The sequence below is a fragment of the Triticum dicoccoides genome, chromosome 7A (assembly GCF_002162155.2).
Source record: "Triticum dicoccoides isolate Atlit2015 ecotype Zavitan chromosome 7A, WEW_v2.0, whole genome shotgun sequence".
In the NCBI taxonomy this organism is placed as follows: Eukaryota; Viridiplantae; Streptophyta; class Magnoliopsida; order Poales; family Poaceae; genus Triticum; species Triticum dicoccoides.
This window is the reverse complement of record NC_041392.1, coordinates 708,236,452-708,253,523: the sequence shown is the minus strand read 5'-3', so window position 1 is coordinate 708,253,523 and position 17,072 is coordinate 708,236,452. Positions and strand designations below refer to the sequence as shown.

At 42.3% G+C, this 17,072-nt stretch overlaps 1 protein-coding gene across 1 annotated transcript in view; it reads right to left on the bottom strand.

Moving 5' to 3' along the window:
* Positions 1-13,375: 13,375 nt before the first annotated feature.
* Positions 13,376-17,072, bottom strand: part of LOC119333798 (lysosomal Pro-X carboxypeptidase-like) — a 9,827-nt gene continuing 6,130 nt past the window's right edge. Inside the window, exons 4-10 of the mRNA XM_037606563.1 lie at positions 15,292-15,404; positions 14,784-14,907; positions 14,460-14,615; positions 14,207-14,359; positions 14,021-14,100; positions 13,856-13,905; positions 13,376-13,768 (exon numbers count right to left, since the gene is read on the bottom strand). Of these exons, the coding sequence (XP_037462460.1) occupies positions 13,638-13,768; positions 13,856-13,905; positions 14,021-14,100; positions 14,207-14,359; positions 14,460-14,615; positions 14,784-14,907; positions 15,292-15,404 (807 nt within the window). The 3' untranslated portion in view covers positions 13,376-13,637. The remainder of the gene's footprint in view (positions 13,769-13,855; positions 13,906-14,020; positions 14,101-14,206; positions 14,360-14,459; positions 14,616-14,783; positions 14,908-15,291; positions 15,405-17,072) is intronic.

Below are 17,072 nucleotides of genomic sequence, written 5' to 3'. Positions count from 1 at the left end.
CCATTGGGCTTTTGTGGCCTCTGTTACGATTTAATTAATCATATTAATTCTTACTTTATCCGGTACTAATGCCTCAAAAAAATTATCCAAGACTAACTAATCAGAGAGTACTCCTGCGGAGGGAAATCAGAGCATACTTGTGATGGGCTAGGAGCATGTCACTTTGTGTACCCAGCAGTCTTGTGTCGCATATTGGGCGCACACGCGGGATCTCGTTTCTTTATCTCTGCACATGTTTTGGTGTTTTTTTGGCGGTTTTCTTGTTTCTTGGGGTTTAAAATTTTCTTTTTTTCCCTAGGTTTTTGTAAAAAAAATCTCGGGTGAAGTATTCCGTGTGAAAAATACATAGGTGTGATTCACGGTGAAGCTCAGTTGTGCACCCGCTCGAAGCGCATCTGTGAAACGTGAAAAGCACATATGTGTTTCACGGTGAAGCCCATCTACGGCTTTGCGTGAAGAACACATGTGCTTGCCAAAAGTGAAAATGAATGCTTTCTAAAAGAAAAAGTGAAAATCACAACTATGCTTCCTGGGTTTTGTTTTTCCGATTTTTTTTATTGTTTTCGGTTTTTCAGGAAAAAGTTCATCCTTACCTATTAGTGTTGGATCAAGTTTTGAAAATCTCGACGCAAAAAACCCAACAGTGAAAATGGTTCATGCTTTGCACGCACGGTTTAGGAGATAAAACATTTTGAAAAATGAATCTATGAAAGAAAACCATAATACTCCCTTGTTGTGAGTTGTGACAAGTGTCAAGCATTCCAGAAAGATGTTCATGTAATTGGTATACGATGGCTTTAAGATGTACAAGAATCAGAGGGTGTATCTTCTGAATTACTCATGTTCAAAGCACCGTATTATATTTTGTTTCCCTTTATGAGTTACTTCACAAGGCCTCATCAAGGTTTTTAATGAGGTAATATCAACACGAGATCATATGTCATAATTTTTGTTGTTTTTTTCATCAGGGTGTGTAGGAAAGTATACACAACATATTTATTGTCCTCTAAACTCTATAAATTTTATTCTATCGACTTAATAGAGAAAATAACCATTATGTAGGTCATCCTTTTGTCCTTATTTTTCACTGACTTTGAAGTAGTTTTAGCAACATATCAAATACATATCTCATCAACTTTTCTCACAGAGTTTTTGGAGAAGTTTTTCAAGATGATAATACTTACACTAACAACCATTGATTTTTTACTAGCCGGGAGGGGAGGTGTTAGGATTTAATTAATCATATTAATATATGCTTATCCTACCAGATGTGGTTGCCTCGCCTCCAGGGGCGGAGCTACGTGAGGGCCAACACGTGCTCTGGCCCGCCCAGCGCAGAAGGATTTTCTTCATTGTACACTTAGTTTTGGGTTGTGCAACGACAATCAAAGGGTAATCTCTATTGATTAGCCAGCTTGGCCCGCCCAACCTTTTGCCTCAAGCTCCGCCACTACTCTCCTCCCTTTGGGCGTACCCCTTCGAGGGCTATATATGTGTGCAGTCGTCATTAACAAAGATAGCCGTTCATTTTACATCTGCGTCAATTACCTCTCTACAATTACTTGCAATAGCCTCTTGAGATGTGGCGGACCTTTGCTCCTCGACAATAGAGGGACGAGATCCTTCTTTTTTTGGAGGTTAGGATTTCTTTGTGAGGACATCGAGACTGTGATGGTGTTTTCGTGTCTGAATAAACTCTTCCCTACTACCACCTAGGTCCATTAATCGCCATGGAACCCTCACGTTTATGTGGTGGGTTTTTTTTTCAAGTTGAAGGAGATACTTATATCATCTATGTGCATGTTCCTATTTGTGATTTTCATTTTTTTCCCACAATACACGGAGTACAACGTAAAACACACCACCACGCTTACACATGCACACAAAATAGCGACTACTGAAGACCATAATCCCAGAACTTCAAGAATACTGAAAACCAGCACATATGGTTCGTTTCGGCGAAAACATCGACTCTCATTGAAAAAAACTCGCTATGCATACATACAATTGTTTAAGAAAAAACATAAGCCTATCACAACGTTGCGAAATGTATTATGGCTAAATTTTTAAGCATGACTTCATCTTCATTGATTGTAACAAATATACTGCTATCAATATAGTATTTTCCTAATCACGATCTACACCAGTATCAATACAGAAGGTGTGGTCATGAGATATGATGAGCTTTTGTAGTTCTCCCTCACTTTTTTCGTCTTGTCTCCCTCACTCTCATGAATTCAGCCAATCATTTCACACCAAGACCCAAGTTGCACACTTGCACGGTATCTCCCCATGCAATCTACTCCCTACTTGAATCACCTCATCATGTCCCCCAACGAACGAGCACAGCCGAGCACTGAACCAGCCTACGGCAAGACTACACGGACAGGCAATGAGTCAGCACCTACGTTAAAATGGAAAGAAAAAATTTCACGTCAAACACTGGTGGAATCTGCACACGAGGCAAGCTAATGGGGCTATTGTTCGAGCCCATCATGTGATCTGTCAAAGGCTCAAATCCATAGAGTAGGCCCACCGCCGGTCTCAATGATTCCAACCTTTGACCTAGAACCACAGAAAGGACAAAGCTTGTTCAAAAGACAAACCATAGACTGTTGAACAAAGATTCAGGACTTGCCCAGGTGAATGCTAATGTACATAGCTCACATGCATTCAAGTTTCACAACTGACCATAATGGTGCACATTAATAAAACATTTTGTAACCATATTTGTGTCCTGATGGACAGAAGCGACAGGGATCGCTATCAGATTAGTTTCTGAAGGAATACTATGACCTGACACTCACAACTTTGCACGGTACTACGGGGAATAAAGTCAACTCCAATGCGCCGATGCATTTGGTCCACGCGTGTTCGTTTGGTTTGAAATGGATGAAAACGCCGGCCCAACATGCCGACATAAACCCAAAATATCCATTCGCTCGCTGTTCGTTTTAACATATTTGTGGCCTAAATTTGCGCCTGATTAGGGTCCTCACAGGCATGAGACGGACTTGCCACGCGCTCGCTCGGTGTTCGCCTAGGACCCGCATGTCAGCCGCGCAACCAGCACCAAGGTCCTACTAAATGCCCACCTACCACCTCGGGTCTGCATGGCAGCCAGTGAAAGTGTACGGAAGTCCACTTCTTTTTAAATAGCAAGCGTGCGGGAAGTGGGGGCTCATCCACTTCCCGTCCACATCTACCAAATCTAGCCACACTCGCCTCCTTGCAGGCGACAGAAAACCCTAGCCCAAGCCATAAGCTTCTTCGGCAGCAAAGGAAAGGGCAAGGCCAAGGTGGAGGAGGGCTCCTCCTCCCGCACATTGGTGGCGAGGTGGCCGCTGGTGCAAGTGCTGGGGAGGGCGTGCCTGCTGAACGCTTGTACATCCCAGTGAACCATGCACACTACCACCAGGAGTACCGCGTCCTGCTGCCATGGCCGGACGTGAACCTCCCCCGCAGCTGGCACCTTGACCCCCACCGCATCCCAGTAACGGTGGTGCCGCGGTCAGTGCATGCGCATGCGAAGGAGGGGCACAAGCGACGTGCCCTCCCAACGCCGCGACCCGACGTTCACTCCAGAATCCCCCAACTGGGAAGTCTGGTTCGCCACCGAGCATGACACCGCCCGCCGTGGCACCGCCCAAATCGATGCCAACATCCGGCTGCCTTCCCCAATGTAGGCGCTGGAGGACAAGGAGGTGGAGGCGACGTACCAGGCCGCCCTCAAGGAGGCACTCCAGTGTGCCGTCGAGGAATCCGAGCGCGAGAAGGACACACGTTGGCCCGGTACGGAGGAGGCAACCTCCAGCTGTCGGACGCGGGGGAATGTGTCTACCCCCCGCCACCGCCGCCTCTTCCCAAGCCCGAGCCCATGCCCACGCCCACGCCGCCGTGGGCGGACCTGGACGAGCGGTACCAGTGACAGGGTACGTTCACGAGTGGGTGAGCGCCGCTTGTGTGGCTAGGGGCGACGCCGGAGCAGGAGGTGGCGTGCCTCCAGCAATGGAGGGCCCGAGCACTGGTTGAGGAGTGGCAAGAGGGTGAGCGACACATGCAGATGCAACGTGAGGATGAGGAGGAGCACGCGCCCCGCAGCAGATCCGCCGGCGCAGCAGGCGTCCGAGGAGGCAGCAGGGGCGGCGTGGCAGCAGGCCTTCCCTTGGGTGGGGCCGCCTCCGGACTTCGTTGACCTCACCGGCCAGGACGATGGAGATGCCTAGGGCAGCGTGCTTGGCGGCGGTTGGGCGGCTGGGAGGCGCAATTATTTTTTTAGTTTTAAAATTTATGTGTACTTATGTTCAAGTGGACTTTGACCGGCTGTTTTACTATTTAATTATATTTACTTTATCTTTATCTTTAATTTATGCGTATTTTTTGAATTTTTCTTTCTGAGTCCATGCAGATAATGCATCGGTGACTGTTGGACGCACCAGTTGACCCAAAAAAAATACAGACATACCTATCAACTTGGCCCATCCAAATGGATAAAAGACGAACAAAATCTTCGCGTGTTGGAGTTGCCGTGATAGGAACCCGGTGGGCCGGAGGTAGTACATGCACATGGACACCTGCACAGTCCACCCGGAGACAGCGAACAGCCACATCGTAGTGGCGCCAGTGCCACGAGCCTGCCGCCCATCCCGGTTGACGACGTGCAGCAGCAGCACCGACAGCAAGATAGGAACAGACGTGCTGGGCTGCACCTATGAAGAACACACGCAAAGGATAAAGATACGGACCACCAGTCCACCACACACCATATCTTGTTCGTTGCAAGAGTCAATCCTTACACAGTCAACTGAACTCACACGGTCCTTCCACTGCACTAAACAAAGGGCAGCGAAGCAAATTCTCCATGACGTCCTGAAGAAAAGAAAAGAAAAAACATACCCCTAAAGTTGTCAACATTTTTTATCCTGTTTCTCACATTAATTGAATCATGGTTTTCGCAAAAAAAATTGAGTCATGGGTTTTTAATCAAGTTTTTCACATAAAAACTGGTTCAGTTTTTTGTTTCTTCTATAATTGAGATCGGTATACAGGTGGGGATCTCCCCATCCTATGACTGATTCACAAGAAAAATGATCCAGAAGTTGTATTTGATTCAATGCTTAAGCAAGTAATAATAGAGTTCCCCCAAGGAGACCTAGGAAAGCATTACTCCCCTCGATCTCCGCCGGCGAGCCCGTGGATTCGCCTCCCCTCCGCCTGCCGGTCCAGAGGCCGGTGGCGGAGAGGAGAATCCTGGTGTCTCGGCTCCTGCTAGTAGATAGGTAGGGTTTTAGTCCTCGCAGTGGCGGCGTCTAGACGGATGGCGACGCTCCTTCTTCGAGTCAGTCTTCCCGGCTCCGATCCTTCTCAAGTTCCTTAGGCGGCGAGGTTAGGTTTTTTCGCCGTGCGTACGCAACGGCGATATTTGGTGTCAGGTTCTTCAGATCAATTCAAGGTTTCAAAGGCGACGACTGTGGCTCCGGAGCGTTGGTCCTTGGGGGCACGTGCACGAAGACCTCCTGGCTGACATCGATAAGGTCAAGCCAGCTATGGTATGGAGCGATGACAACGGCGCGTCGGCGGCTCGTTCTGGCGGCGAAAATGGTCATTTAGTGGTTCATGGACCTTGATATAATTTTTTACTATGTTTGAGGTGCTTTTGTACTTCCGGTGAATTAATCTTTATAATAGATCGTATCCTTTTTGCAAATAAAAAGTAATAATAGAGTTCTAACCAAAGGTCATCCATTGCAACAAAACACATGGTTGTCCACAATGCTATCGCACATATAGCTTCTACCAGTTCAGGGACTTACTTTGTAAAAAGTTTTCTGCGGGTACTTTGTAAAGAGAACTGCCTACTTGACACTAATTTAAAATTTGAAATGTTCTTAGAATTTCTCATATCTGTGTGAAATTTTATTGGGTTATCCACCATTATGGATGAAGTTGAGCTTTGGTGTGCATCGCCGGTCTTTACATCGGTATCATCCTTCACATGTCAATTATTTTGAAAACTGATTGTATGTTTGTGGCCTATTTCCTGGCAAATGAAAACCTTGGTAGGTCCTCTCTTATTGATCTGAACAAGGAAGATTTGAGCACCATTGGGCTTTTGAATAGCTTTAAGATGTCTAATGCCAATCGTCAAGCCAATGATATGGTGCACAAGATTACAAAGTTTAGTTTCGATAATTTTTCTGCTATCAATCAATGCAAGCCAGCAATGCTGGATCTTTCCAAAAAAAAGTTTCAATAATTGGTCCGATGATATTCTTCTTAATAGTTGTCCATCCTGGATGGCGTATTCTGTAAGAAATGGTTGTAATATTTTCTAATTAATTAATATATGGGGAGGTGTTTTTCAAAAAAAGAGAGTAAAACTAACTTCTCTACTTGGCCCTAAGAATGTTCTCTTTTCTATTTGACATTGTGTCTATCTTTCATGTCTTTCGTGACACTGTCATCCATTCTACTACTTCAACCATGTCTCATGTGAGATGTTAGATGCAAGGACAAAAAATGCTCCCTATCCTCATCTCCCTTGTGCCCACCACGCTTTCTCTCCTCCCATCCCCATTTCCTCCATCCACGGTTCCCTCCTCCACACCATCGCTATAAGCCTCACCTCTGCGCGCCAACTAGAGGAGGCCACAATCCTTGACTTCGTATGGAGTAGGGTGTACATCATATTTGGTTATCCAGAAGTTGTATTCGATTCGATGATCATACCAACAAAACAACAAACATGATTTTAAACATCCCTTGGTAAGCTTCAATGCTTTAAGTAATAGTAGAGTCCTAAAAGCATCTTAAACCTTCACCTAAAAAGCTTTAACTCCTCAAAACATTAAGCCATACCTAACCTTTCGCCAAAAAATTTAAACTACCCCCACTGGGTCAAATTTGGGAAGCCGAACAAAACTTCTCTCTCTCTCTCTATATATATATATACATATATGTGTGTGTGTGTGTGTGTGTGTGTGTGTGTGCAGCTCCACCGCCCCCATCATGCAGCGCTATTGACCTCCCCCACCTTTTTCTCCCTTGCCGGTCATTTCCCGCCCCTTTCCGTCTTCATCCTTGGGGCTCGTACTCAATGCGGACCACAATGGCGCCTCATTTCATCGGAAATGAATCGCCAATAGAATAGGATGGCGTAGTTGATCTGTGCCCAAGCTAGCGCCACACATCTCGCGCCCACACCGATGATCTTGCGGATGTCGGAGTTGAGCCGCTACGAGCTACTTTCCGGAGTGTTCACGCACAAGTTGGTCGGGATTGAGTTCCTCTTGGCGTGAAGGCCAAGGCGGGAGGGGCGACCGCCTAGGGCCTAGGCCTGGCATGTGCCCATTTATGTGTACATTCAAGTAGCAGCTTGGCTCAGCCCAAGCACGAAAGAAATTAAAACAAATAAAATAAAGGCTAAGAGCGAGATGGGCGACGCGACTATGTCTCACTTCAAGCGAGACAAAGCGTCTGCTCGCTTCACGCGCCTACTTAAATGGGCCGGCCCGGCACATGGGAGGTCACTACCTAATTTTTCTATTTTTACTTTTTTGTTTCACTTTTTCTTTGTTTATTATTTCGGTTTATACTTCCAAATTTTCCAAAGATATATATTACAAAAAATACAAAAAAATATTTTCAAAAAATTAGCCAAGCATTTTAAACATGTCTAATGTGTATAGATAAAATGTTATCATGTGCACAAAAAATGTATACAAAAATATATACAACGTATAGCAAAACATTTGAACATTTATTTAACTTTTTATCAAGCATTTGAAAAAATGTTAATCAGGCATTCGAAAAACATTAGTCAAGCATTTTAAAAGTGCTAAATATCTATAGAAAAATCTTTTCATATATCTATATCTATATCTAATAATAAAGTAAGATGTGTTTCTCTGATTATTTTCATCCATTCACCATCGAAATTTATTTTTCTATCAGAGGTGGTACTAAATTTTTATGTGTCCGTCTGTATTTTTATTTTAGCAATCCAGATTTTCATGCTTGGCCTGCACACGCTGTGGCCCAGCCAACCCAGCCCAATTATTTGCCTGCTGATGAAGCTGCAAAAACTCTATTTCTCACCCTGTGCGGCAGATAGTCAGAGCATCGCACAGGGCGCCCGAAACTGTGCCGTCCCGTTTCGTTTTTCATTCCAAATTAATTTTTATTTTTACCTTACCTATACCTACTAATAAAGCAAGGAGAATTTCTTTGATTTTTCATCCGTTCACCATCGAAATTTATTTTTCTTATTGTAGGTGGTTCTAAATTTTTGTGTGTCCTAATTAAAACTTTTCAAAAAAAGTTTAGAATTTTATTTGTTTGTCAAAATTCCGAAAAATGTTCAGAATTATAATATTGTGTTCCTGTTTTAAAAATATTTGGAAAAAACAATTTTTTTTTCGTTCCAATATTTTTCGAAATTCAGGACATATTGAATTTTTTTCCCAAAAAATTTTGTGTTGTACAAAATTCTTTAGGATTTTTGAAAAATACTCCAAATTCGAAAAGTATTCTTGTTTTAGTAAAATGTTCACAAGTTCAAAACAATGTCCGCATTTATAATTATTTTTACAAAATTGTTCTGAATGTTGAAAACATGTTCCATTTTCAAAAGCCGGTCACAACTTTAATTTTTTTTGTGTTCTCATAAAAGGTTCATGTCTTCAGAAAATCATGCCGTTTCAAATTTTGTTCATGTTTGTTTTTTCAAAATGGACAAAATACTAAAAACATCGTTTGTAATTTCAAAAAATGTTCACTTTTCCAAGAATATTTGTCAATTATTATTTTTAAATATTATTTTTTAAATCTGACACTACAGTATGTTCTTAAATAATTGCGCTAGCCATTGGTTAGCAGTAGGCGTTTGTTTTCATGGCTAGCAGCACGTGGTCAAGTCTTTAAGGTCATGTGTTCAATCGTTCAACCCGTCATTTTTCTGTATTATTACTCATGCCTTGCAAGCACATGTCATTTCGGTGCCCGCCATTAGCTGGCCTAGACACGATCGGTTGTGCGTTCCACACGCTATTTGACACAACTAGCGTCATATATTAGCTCCCACGCAGCTGCGCCGAGAAAAGCAAAAATATACATATAGATTTTGTTATGTCCATTCTAGACGTAGTTTCTCATTTTTTTTGTTTATCCCCAACTAGGCCTACCACACATTTTTTTTCTGTCAGACCGACAAGCAGTAAAAAAATTAAGGGCGCGAGGGGATTGAATTATGAACCTTTCTTATTGTGCCGACGGACAAAGCCAACTCTGGTAGCTTGCAATTATGATAGGAACAATCCCACCATGGAATTTTATACTAAATAACACCAGTTTTTATATGTCCTTAATTTGTCTAGAAATAAAAAGGTTGTGTGACAATAAGGAAGTGGTCTCGAGAATCATGTGCAGAACGCGATACTCCACAAATTGTTGCTGGAGGTAACTTGCATGTGTCAATAAAAGACAATATGCTGCTTGACTATAGCCTATAATTGAAAAAATTGTGGGCACGTGTTAATAAAAGAGAATATGCTGGTTTTGCTCTAATTAATAAAAATTGTGGGCACATGAGCGCAAAAATAGTCGAAGAGAATAAACCCTGATAACGAAGAGGCATTCATATGTGGTTATGCACTAATTATGCCAATCAAACAAAATTTATGTGTTGCAATTAGTAATTCATCCGGTTACATCGTCGTAGGAGAAAGTGGTCGAAGCAACCGTGCCTCGAAGGTCTCCGTGTAGGAACCAAATGAGGACGCAACCACAACTCCGAGATAGAGGCGGACCCGGAGGAAAAAAAGGCACCACTTGGGTGATCGCCACCACGCCAACCAACCACACCACTATTAAGATCTCGCGGGCCAATCATGACCCGTGAGGAGACTGCAGCTCCTTGCTCTATCGCCCACCGCCGTGGAGACCGTTTTTTGCACACAAAAAATATATCTCCACGTTGCAACGCATGGGCATATGTGCTATATGATTTGATTTATGTAGCTCTTTGAAGTCTGACCTTTATTTTTGAAAGATTAATTTTTTTGACAATTCCTCAAAAAACAAGCGGTCAGAAACAATGTATATGACTATTTTAGAATCCTGCTTAGGTCTATAATTTTGTAGCAGACTTACTTGCAAATTATATTAGCAACACCGACAACAGTTTGGTTGGCGGAGGAGGCGACTATAGGCGAGGCGCTAACCGACGACGCGCAACCGACGCGGCCAAGCACTACTGCTGACAATTTCCTCCCATTATTGATGGCCGCCGCCCATGTCGTTCCACTGACACAAGGTTGAACTACCACAATCGATGATGGTAGGAAGGAGGATAAGCGACAATATAGATTGGGCGTTCTGTTCACTTAGAGCACATGGAAGAGTGTGTGCGGGGATGTGGGGAAATGGGGAATGCTGAGATATTATTTTTCTTCCGATGCAATGCGCGGTCATATTTCCTAGTAAAAAATAAATACAATGTGTATGAATTTTTTATCATGTATTTAAAATATTAAACTTGTATGAAAAAATGTTCCTAATGTACACGAAAAATGTAGAACACGTATAAAGAATTTGAACATAAAAACATAAATTTAAATTTTTTCTCCTCTATCTAAATTTTTTAATCATATATTTTTAAAAATTAAATGTGTATAAAAACTGTTCTTTTTATATACCGAAAATGTGCAATGTGTAAGAAAAAAGTAGTCGTAAAATGGAAAAATTGAATTCTTTTTCTTAATCATCTATTTCAATAAATGTTAAGTATGTATAAAAAATATTACTCCCTTCGTAAACCAATATAAGAGCGTTTAGGTCACTACTTTAATGATCTAAAGGCTCTTATATTAATTTATAGAGGGAGTACTAATGTGTATGAAAAATGTGGAGTGTGTATAAAAAATTGAACATAAAAACATTTTTTAAAATGTTGATCATGTATCATAAGATCTTAATCAATTATTAAATAAATGTTAGACGTGTATTAAAACTCTGATATATATTGAAAATATACAATGTTTATGAAGAAAGTAGTCCCCAAACATATTTTTTTAAATGTCAGTCATGTTTCAGAAATGTTAAATATGTATAAAAATGTTCTTGATGTAGAGGAAAAAGGTATAATGTGTATGAAAAATGTAGATATGTTTTGAACAAAAAATGCAAAGAAGACTGGTGATAACTGTAGAAACGGTAGAAAGGAACAAAAAAAAAGAAAAAATGTTTAAAACCAAGAAAGAAACAAAGAAAAACGGAGAAAGTTAGAATGAAAAGCAAAACAACCAAAGAAAACAAAGAAAAGAAAGGGGAAAAACCCAATGAAAACACTGAATGTAACAAAGAAGACACTTCTAAAAAACTAAGACAACAGAAACCATAAAGAAATGAAGAAAAAAACAAAAAAGGAAAAACCCAGGAAAGAAAATAAAAATAATCATAGAAAAAGGAAAAAGGAAAACCAGCGAAAAAAACATGAACTAAAAACAAAAAACCAAAAGAAAAATGTTGAAGAAACAAAGAAAACCAAAGAAAAAACAAAAATAAATGAAAAAGAGAAAAAAACATAGAGCGTGAACATCGCCAGCGATAAAGAAAATGAAACGAGCTGATCCACTTTATGATGGGGGAGAGAAAATGCTTTATCGAGACGGAAGGTATACTCGCTATAAGTGAGATACATTCGTTGTGGATGGGCTCAACCCAATAAGAAAATAGAGGAAAGGAAAAGAAGAAGTAGAGAGGACTTAGGCCAGGAATGTTCTTGAGAGTTACGTATGTATCGCCAATGCAGTCGACAGCGGAGGATGGATATGAATCTGGGTCCGTCCTGACCTAGTCAGATTAGGTGAACACCGCAAAAAATGAGTCAGATTAGGTGAGAAGTTGCGTGTTCAGAGTGGACATGCAACTGGGTCAAGTTGAGGACAAATTGCATGTCGAGAGTGGACATGTGACTAGGTTATGTTAGGGGCAAGTTACATGTGAAGGGTGGACATGTAACCGGGTCGGAAGGGGGGCAAGTTGCATATCGAAGGTGGACATGCAACTGTGTCAGGTCGAGGGGAGTTACGTGTCGAGAATGGGCATGTAACTAGGTCAGGTTAGGGGCAATTTAGGTGCCTTGAGTGGACATCCCTTGGGAAAAGAAAGACATTTACCGAGAAATGGATCGTTTTAATATGTTGTTCTCTTGTGGTGGGACAATAAAAGGACAAACCACCAAAAGAAATGCATCCCCGCCATCTCGAGGAATCTCCTAGCACCACACGCCATGCACGACATCTCGTTCTTTTTTCTTCTTTGTTGTATCTTTACAATTGTGTGGCATATGTTTCATGTGCAGTTGCAGTTGGGTTACGATGCATGCAGTTGCATATCTAGTGGTTGACGTAGAACCGATCAATGTTCTCTCCCCAATTACAATATCGTTTTCCACTTTTGTGGTTGTGTAGTATATGTGTTATGTATAATTGTAGAGGAGTTATAACGCACGCAATTGCATGTCTAGTGGCCAAGATTTTCTTTAAAAAAATCCATTCCATCCATTAGTGTTCTTTTGCAGACCAAAGCTAATCCACTTTACAAACTTGTCCTTTTTGAATATACAAAATAGTCCATGTAAAAAGAAAAACAAAAAAAAAAAAGGAAAATTCACGTGTGATTAGTAACGTGCTTTGTGACTCCACTCTCTCCCCATTAGTTTACTACGCTAGTCACTCTCCACATTTTTTTCAGCATAAGTCACTCTCCACATAATTAATAAAGGAAAATGAAAATTTGAACACCGCTGCCAGCAGACCTGGAAAACAACCGACAAAAAAATAATTAAAAAGCAAAAAGCCAATACGGCCCAACACATGAACAAAACACACAAAAATGGCCCAGAACATGTGGTGGGAGGCTCGGATCACAAGTTTGCATGAATATTATAGCAGTTTGATCATGTGATGGGAAACTTAGATGTCACATAGCTAATTCTCATCTAGATGAGAATTAGCAAATCTGTATCATTATTAGACATCTCAAAGTAAGAATGTGTGTTTGGAAGATAACTATTAACACTTTACATGTGAAAGTAGACACATGTATGTATATGTATCTATGCACTCATGCATATATAGCCACACAATTCCATGTCGCCAACTTTGCCCTAGTCTCCTCCAAGAACATAGTGCAAAGAATTGATAAACAACGTCAAAACATATACTCCCCCTATCTCTAAATGTAGTGCGCATAAAATTTCTTAGAAGTCAAACATTGTTTAGTTTGACCAAGTTTAGTGAGAAAAGTATCAACGAAAATAATACCAAATAAATATAATATAAAAATATGCTTAATGATGTATCTAATGATATTTAATTAAAATTATAGATGTAGGTATTTGTCCTCTATAAATGTAGTCAAAGTAGGGGGAGTTTGACTTTTGAAATTTCCTATGTGCACTACATTTAGGAATAGAGGGAGTATATACATGGCGTATGTCAAAACCATGCATTAACCACTTAGTTTTTTTTACATTCATTAACCACTTACTTAAAGAAAGGCAAATCCTTATAATTTTGCATGTAACCACATAGTTATTTTCCTCAACTATGAAAATCAATGGCGCCTTCTTACTGCTACATCTGTGCAATGTCCTTGTTATACTGATCTATCCATCCATGTATGATCTCAACTTCCTGTCTCCTTTGTTCTACAACCCAGTCTGGGTCATCCTTGGTTGCAGATCTGAAGTCCAAATGATGGGCCCCTGAAAATTACCATCACAAAAAGTAGCCCGTGTAAGTAAGTTCAGAGTACTTTTGACCTTGCATATTTTCTGGAACTTCATGTTTACCTTTCTCTGTGACAAGAGCAATGATGCTGGATGATATGTTCTTGAGCACCCTGATAGCAGTTTGAAAGGAAGACTATTAGTATTGTTTATTATGGTAAAAAGAAATAACTGAATGGTTGAAACTATCGACTGAAGAATTCAGATTGTGAAATCTTTTACTCTTACCCGCCTCGACTCCACGGGTCTCGCATCCCGTTGGAGAAGATAATGTTGCTCCCAAACCTCTTGAGAACTTCGTCAATTTTCTGCAGTGGATTGTGCAATGTAGTAGCAGGTAAGCACATGCCACCCAACAATTTTTGTTACTGACGGTTCATATATAAACACAAAAAAATCTGAAAGAAAACTTACATGGCCACCATATTCAGTAGTGATCCAGTGCATCCTCGGACGAACTCCATAGCTGGCAAGGCACCTCTCGGACCTCTCCTCGTAGCTGAAGTTGAATGGTGGAAACATGCTCTCATTCGAGACAGTCGTTGGCATGACCATCTCTGTGCAGGCCTTCACAAGAGTTGTTTCAGGAAACAAACACATAAATGAACTTCAGTCTTGTAATGTTATCAGTAAACCACATGTATGTTACTGTCAGTCAGGATTTTACCTGCCAGTCCCAGCCGCTGAGGCCGTGGGGGTCATCCCCACCTTCCACCTGGAAGCACTTCTGGTCGCCTGTGTAATTGTAGTACAGGCTCGCCGCTGCGAAAGCTTTTTCGATGACGTCTGCTTCCGCGGGAAAAGAATCAATGATCTTGCACATCTGCAGAAATGTCAGGAGAATTACATGCTCAGCAAAAGAGAATAAAAAAGCAGGTCCTGTTGTTGCATGACTCAGTTTGGTAACTCTGGAACTCTTGTTTCTCTGCTCATTCACTTGATATAATGCAGGCAAAAGTAAGGGATGTAAATTAGGTTACAAGTGGCTAACCTCTTTGACAGGATAAGCAGGCAGATTTTGCAGGAAATTGGCTGGAGTTGGATAGTCCGTCATGGCCGTGTAGATGAATGCCGTATATAGAAAGTTTGTCAGCGAATCAGTGGACTGCACGGTCCTAAAAGTTGAGGGATAACACAACGTCATGAACCTGAGTCATCGCCATTCGTTCAAATATGGCGCTCTTCATTGGTTCACCACTCGGGCAATCTTATCAACATGAGGTTTTCATGTCCAGTCATGTATGCAGCTGAGCTGAGTGTCTAAGTCAGTAGCAAATCTATCCTTTGGACTTAGTGTACATCTTATCAAGAATCTCTTATCCTGCAAGTCATTTTTTTCATGTATTTCTTACCTATAAGGTTGGACTATTTGTTTGCTTTACTTACACTTCACAGATAGAAAAGAATACTTGCAGTCTTAAATCTCTTGTTTTTCTCCCTATATTAATGAAGTTTATACAGTTTTCAGTCAAAAAAATTATCAGTTAGACAAAGCTTACTTGCAGGTTCTGAAGGTTTTGCTTAGCTCCAAGAGCCCTGTCTCGTTTGATCCCCTGTCATCTAACACATCCCAGACCGCCTTGATGACACTGAAGCAATTCAGGCTCTCGAACTGCAAAATCAGTTGGATGTTAGTGTCAGCTAAATAAACAGCTGTGTCTTTCGTTGGAAACTTCAGCTTGGGAGGACTCATCAAGCACCAATCAGACAAAGATGTCAGTAGCAACATGTCATTATTCCCATTCCTTGTTATATCTTGTCTGTATCGTATTATTAGTAACAGCTGCGTCATCAGGCATCGATAATGAACAAAATACACCAATTTGGATATATTTTCGGAAAATTAAGGGCCTTATTCGCGCAACTGCCTATTGATAGCCCTTTGGTGCAGTTGAGCATCACAATCAAGATAATCAACTTAGTCATGAACTAATCAAGACCTCATAGACATCCACATCACTGGCTGGCCGGTGCCATTTCAGTCACGCACTTGATTTTTTTTAAATATTCTAATCAAACATATTCATTAAACTCCATGCTACTGAAGAAAAACGCTATCACCAATTCATGTTTTTTAGAAAAAGAGGATTACCCCGTCTCCTGCATCTGGATGATGCATGTAGCCATATTATTAATTATTTATAAAGACCTTACAAAGTAGTACATTAGATAGTCTGAAACCATCATCTTAGCAACAATTGTCGCTACTCCTATCCACCTGATGAAGGGGTGCCGATAGTCCGAACCTAATACCAAACACACATCACACAAATGCCTAACATCTAAAGTCAGAGGCCTCAACCAAGCCACATACTGGGTTTGGGGCACAAACAACTGGTCCGACGCACTCTCTGTGTCGTCACCGCCATCTTCCACCAATCCATCTTCAGAGGAGAAACTAATGAACAGACCTTGCCAAGCCTCTGTGCCATCGACGCCACCATGACGCTAGACAACATCCTTCTCCTGCGCGAGTCCATCTCCGCGCATCGAACTCCGTGTCTCCACAACGCCGCGCCGCCGAGATTCGCCGCCATCAGTGTGTAAGATGAAGCGCCGCTCCACCAAAGAAGTCGTCCGCTGTTCCCTCAACCTGCGTGTACCTCCATGAATGACGCCCACAAGGGGGAAACTACACCAGAGCGCCGCCGTTATCCGATCTACTGATCTATGGTTTCCCCATGAGGTAGCAGAGAGTGGGCTTGAATCTCTCCATGGCGATGCCTTCAAGAAGGGAATGACGCAAACAACGCCACCACCGCCGACCTTGGTAGTAGTTGAAAGCAAGTTTTCATCCAGATCTATTCGAAGAATCCATCTCTCGTGCACGGGCCGCCGCATCCTGCAATGTCCCCGGGAGCGGGATCCCAAGATCCGTTGCCACCGGATCCGCCACAAGGACCCACCACCTGGGCGTCATCCCTGACGAAGGGGACGGCGCCACCACCGTGTTCGGATCCGGCACCATGCCAACGCCTCCGGCCGCCCCCAATCACATCGGTGAAGGAGGACAGCCAACTCGCGCACCCACCACCGCTTAGGGCCGCCAGACGGCTCCCGAGCCCGACCACTCGGAGGAGAACCGATCCGGGGTTGGAAACCCCAGATCCGACGCCGCCAGCCCCCACAGCGCCGTCAGGATCCTATCGGACCACCACCCGAGTGCGCCAACTCCACCTCCACGCCGTACGCCCAGGGGCGCCGTCGCATCTCAGCCAGGGGACCACCTCATGAAGAAAGGAGGAGGGCCCGCCGGGCGAGCTTCTCTCGCCGGCCTCCT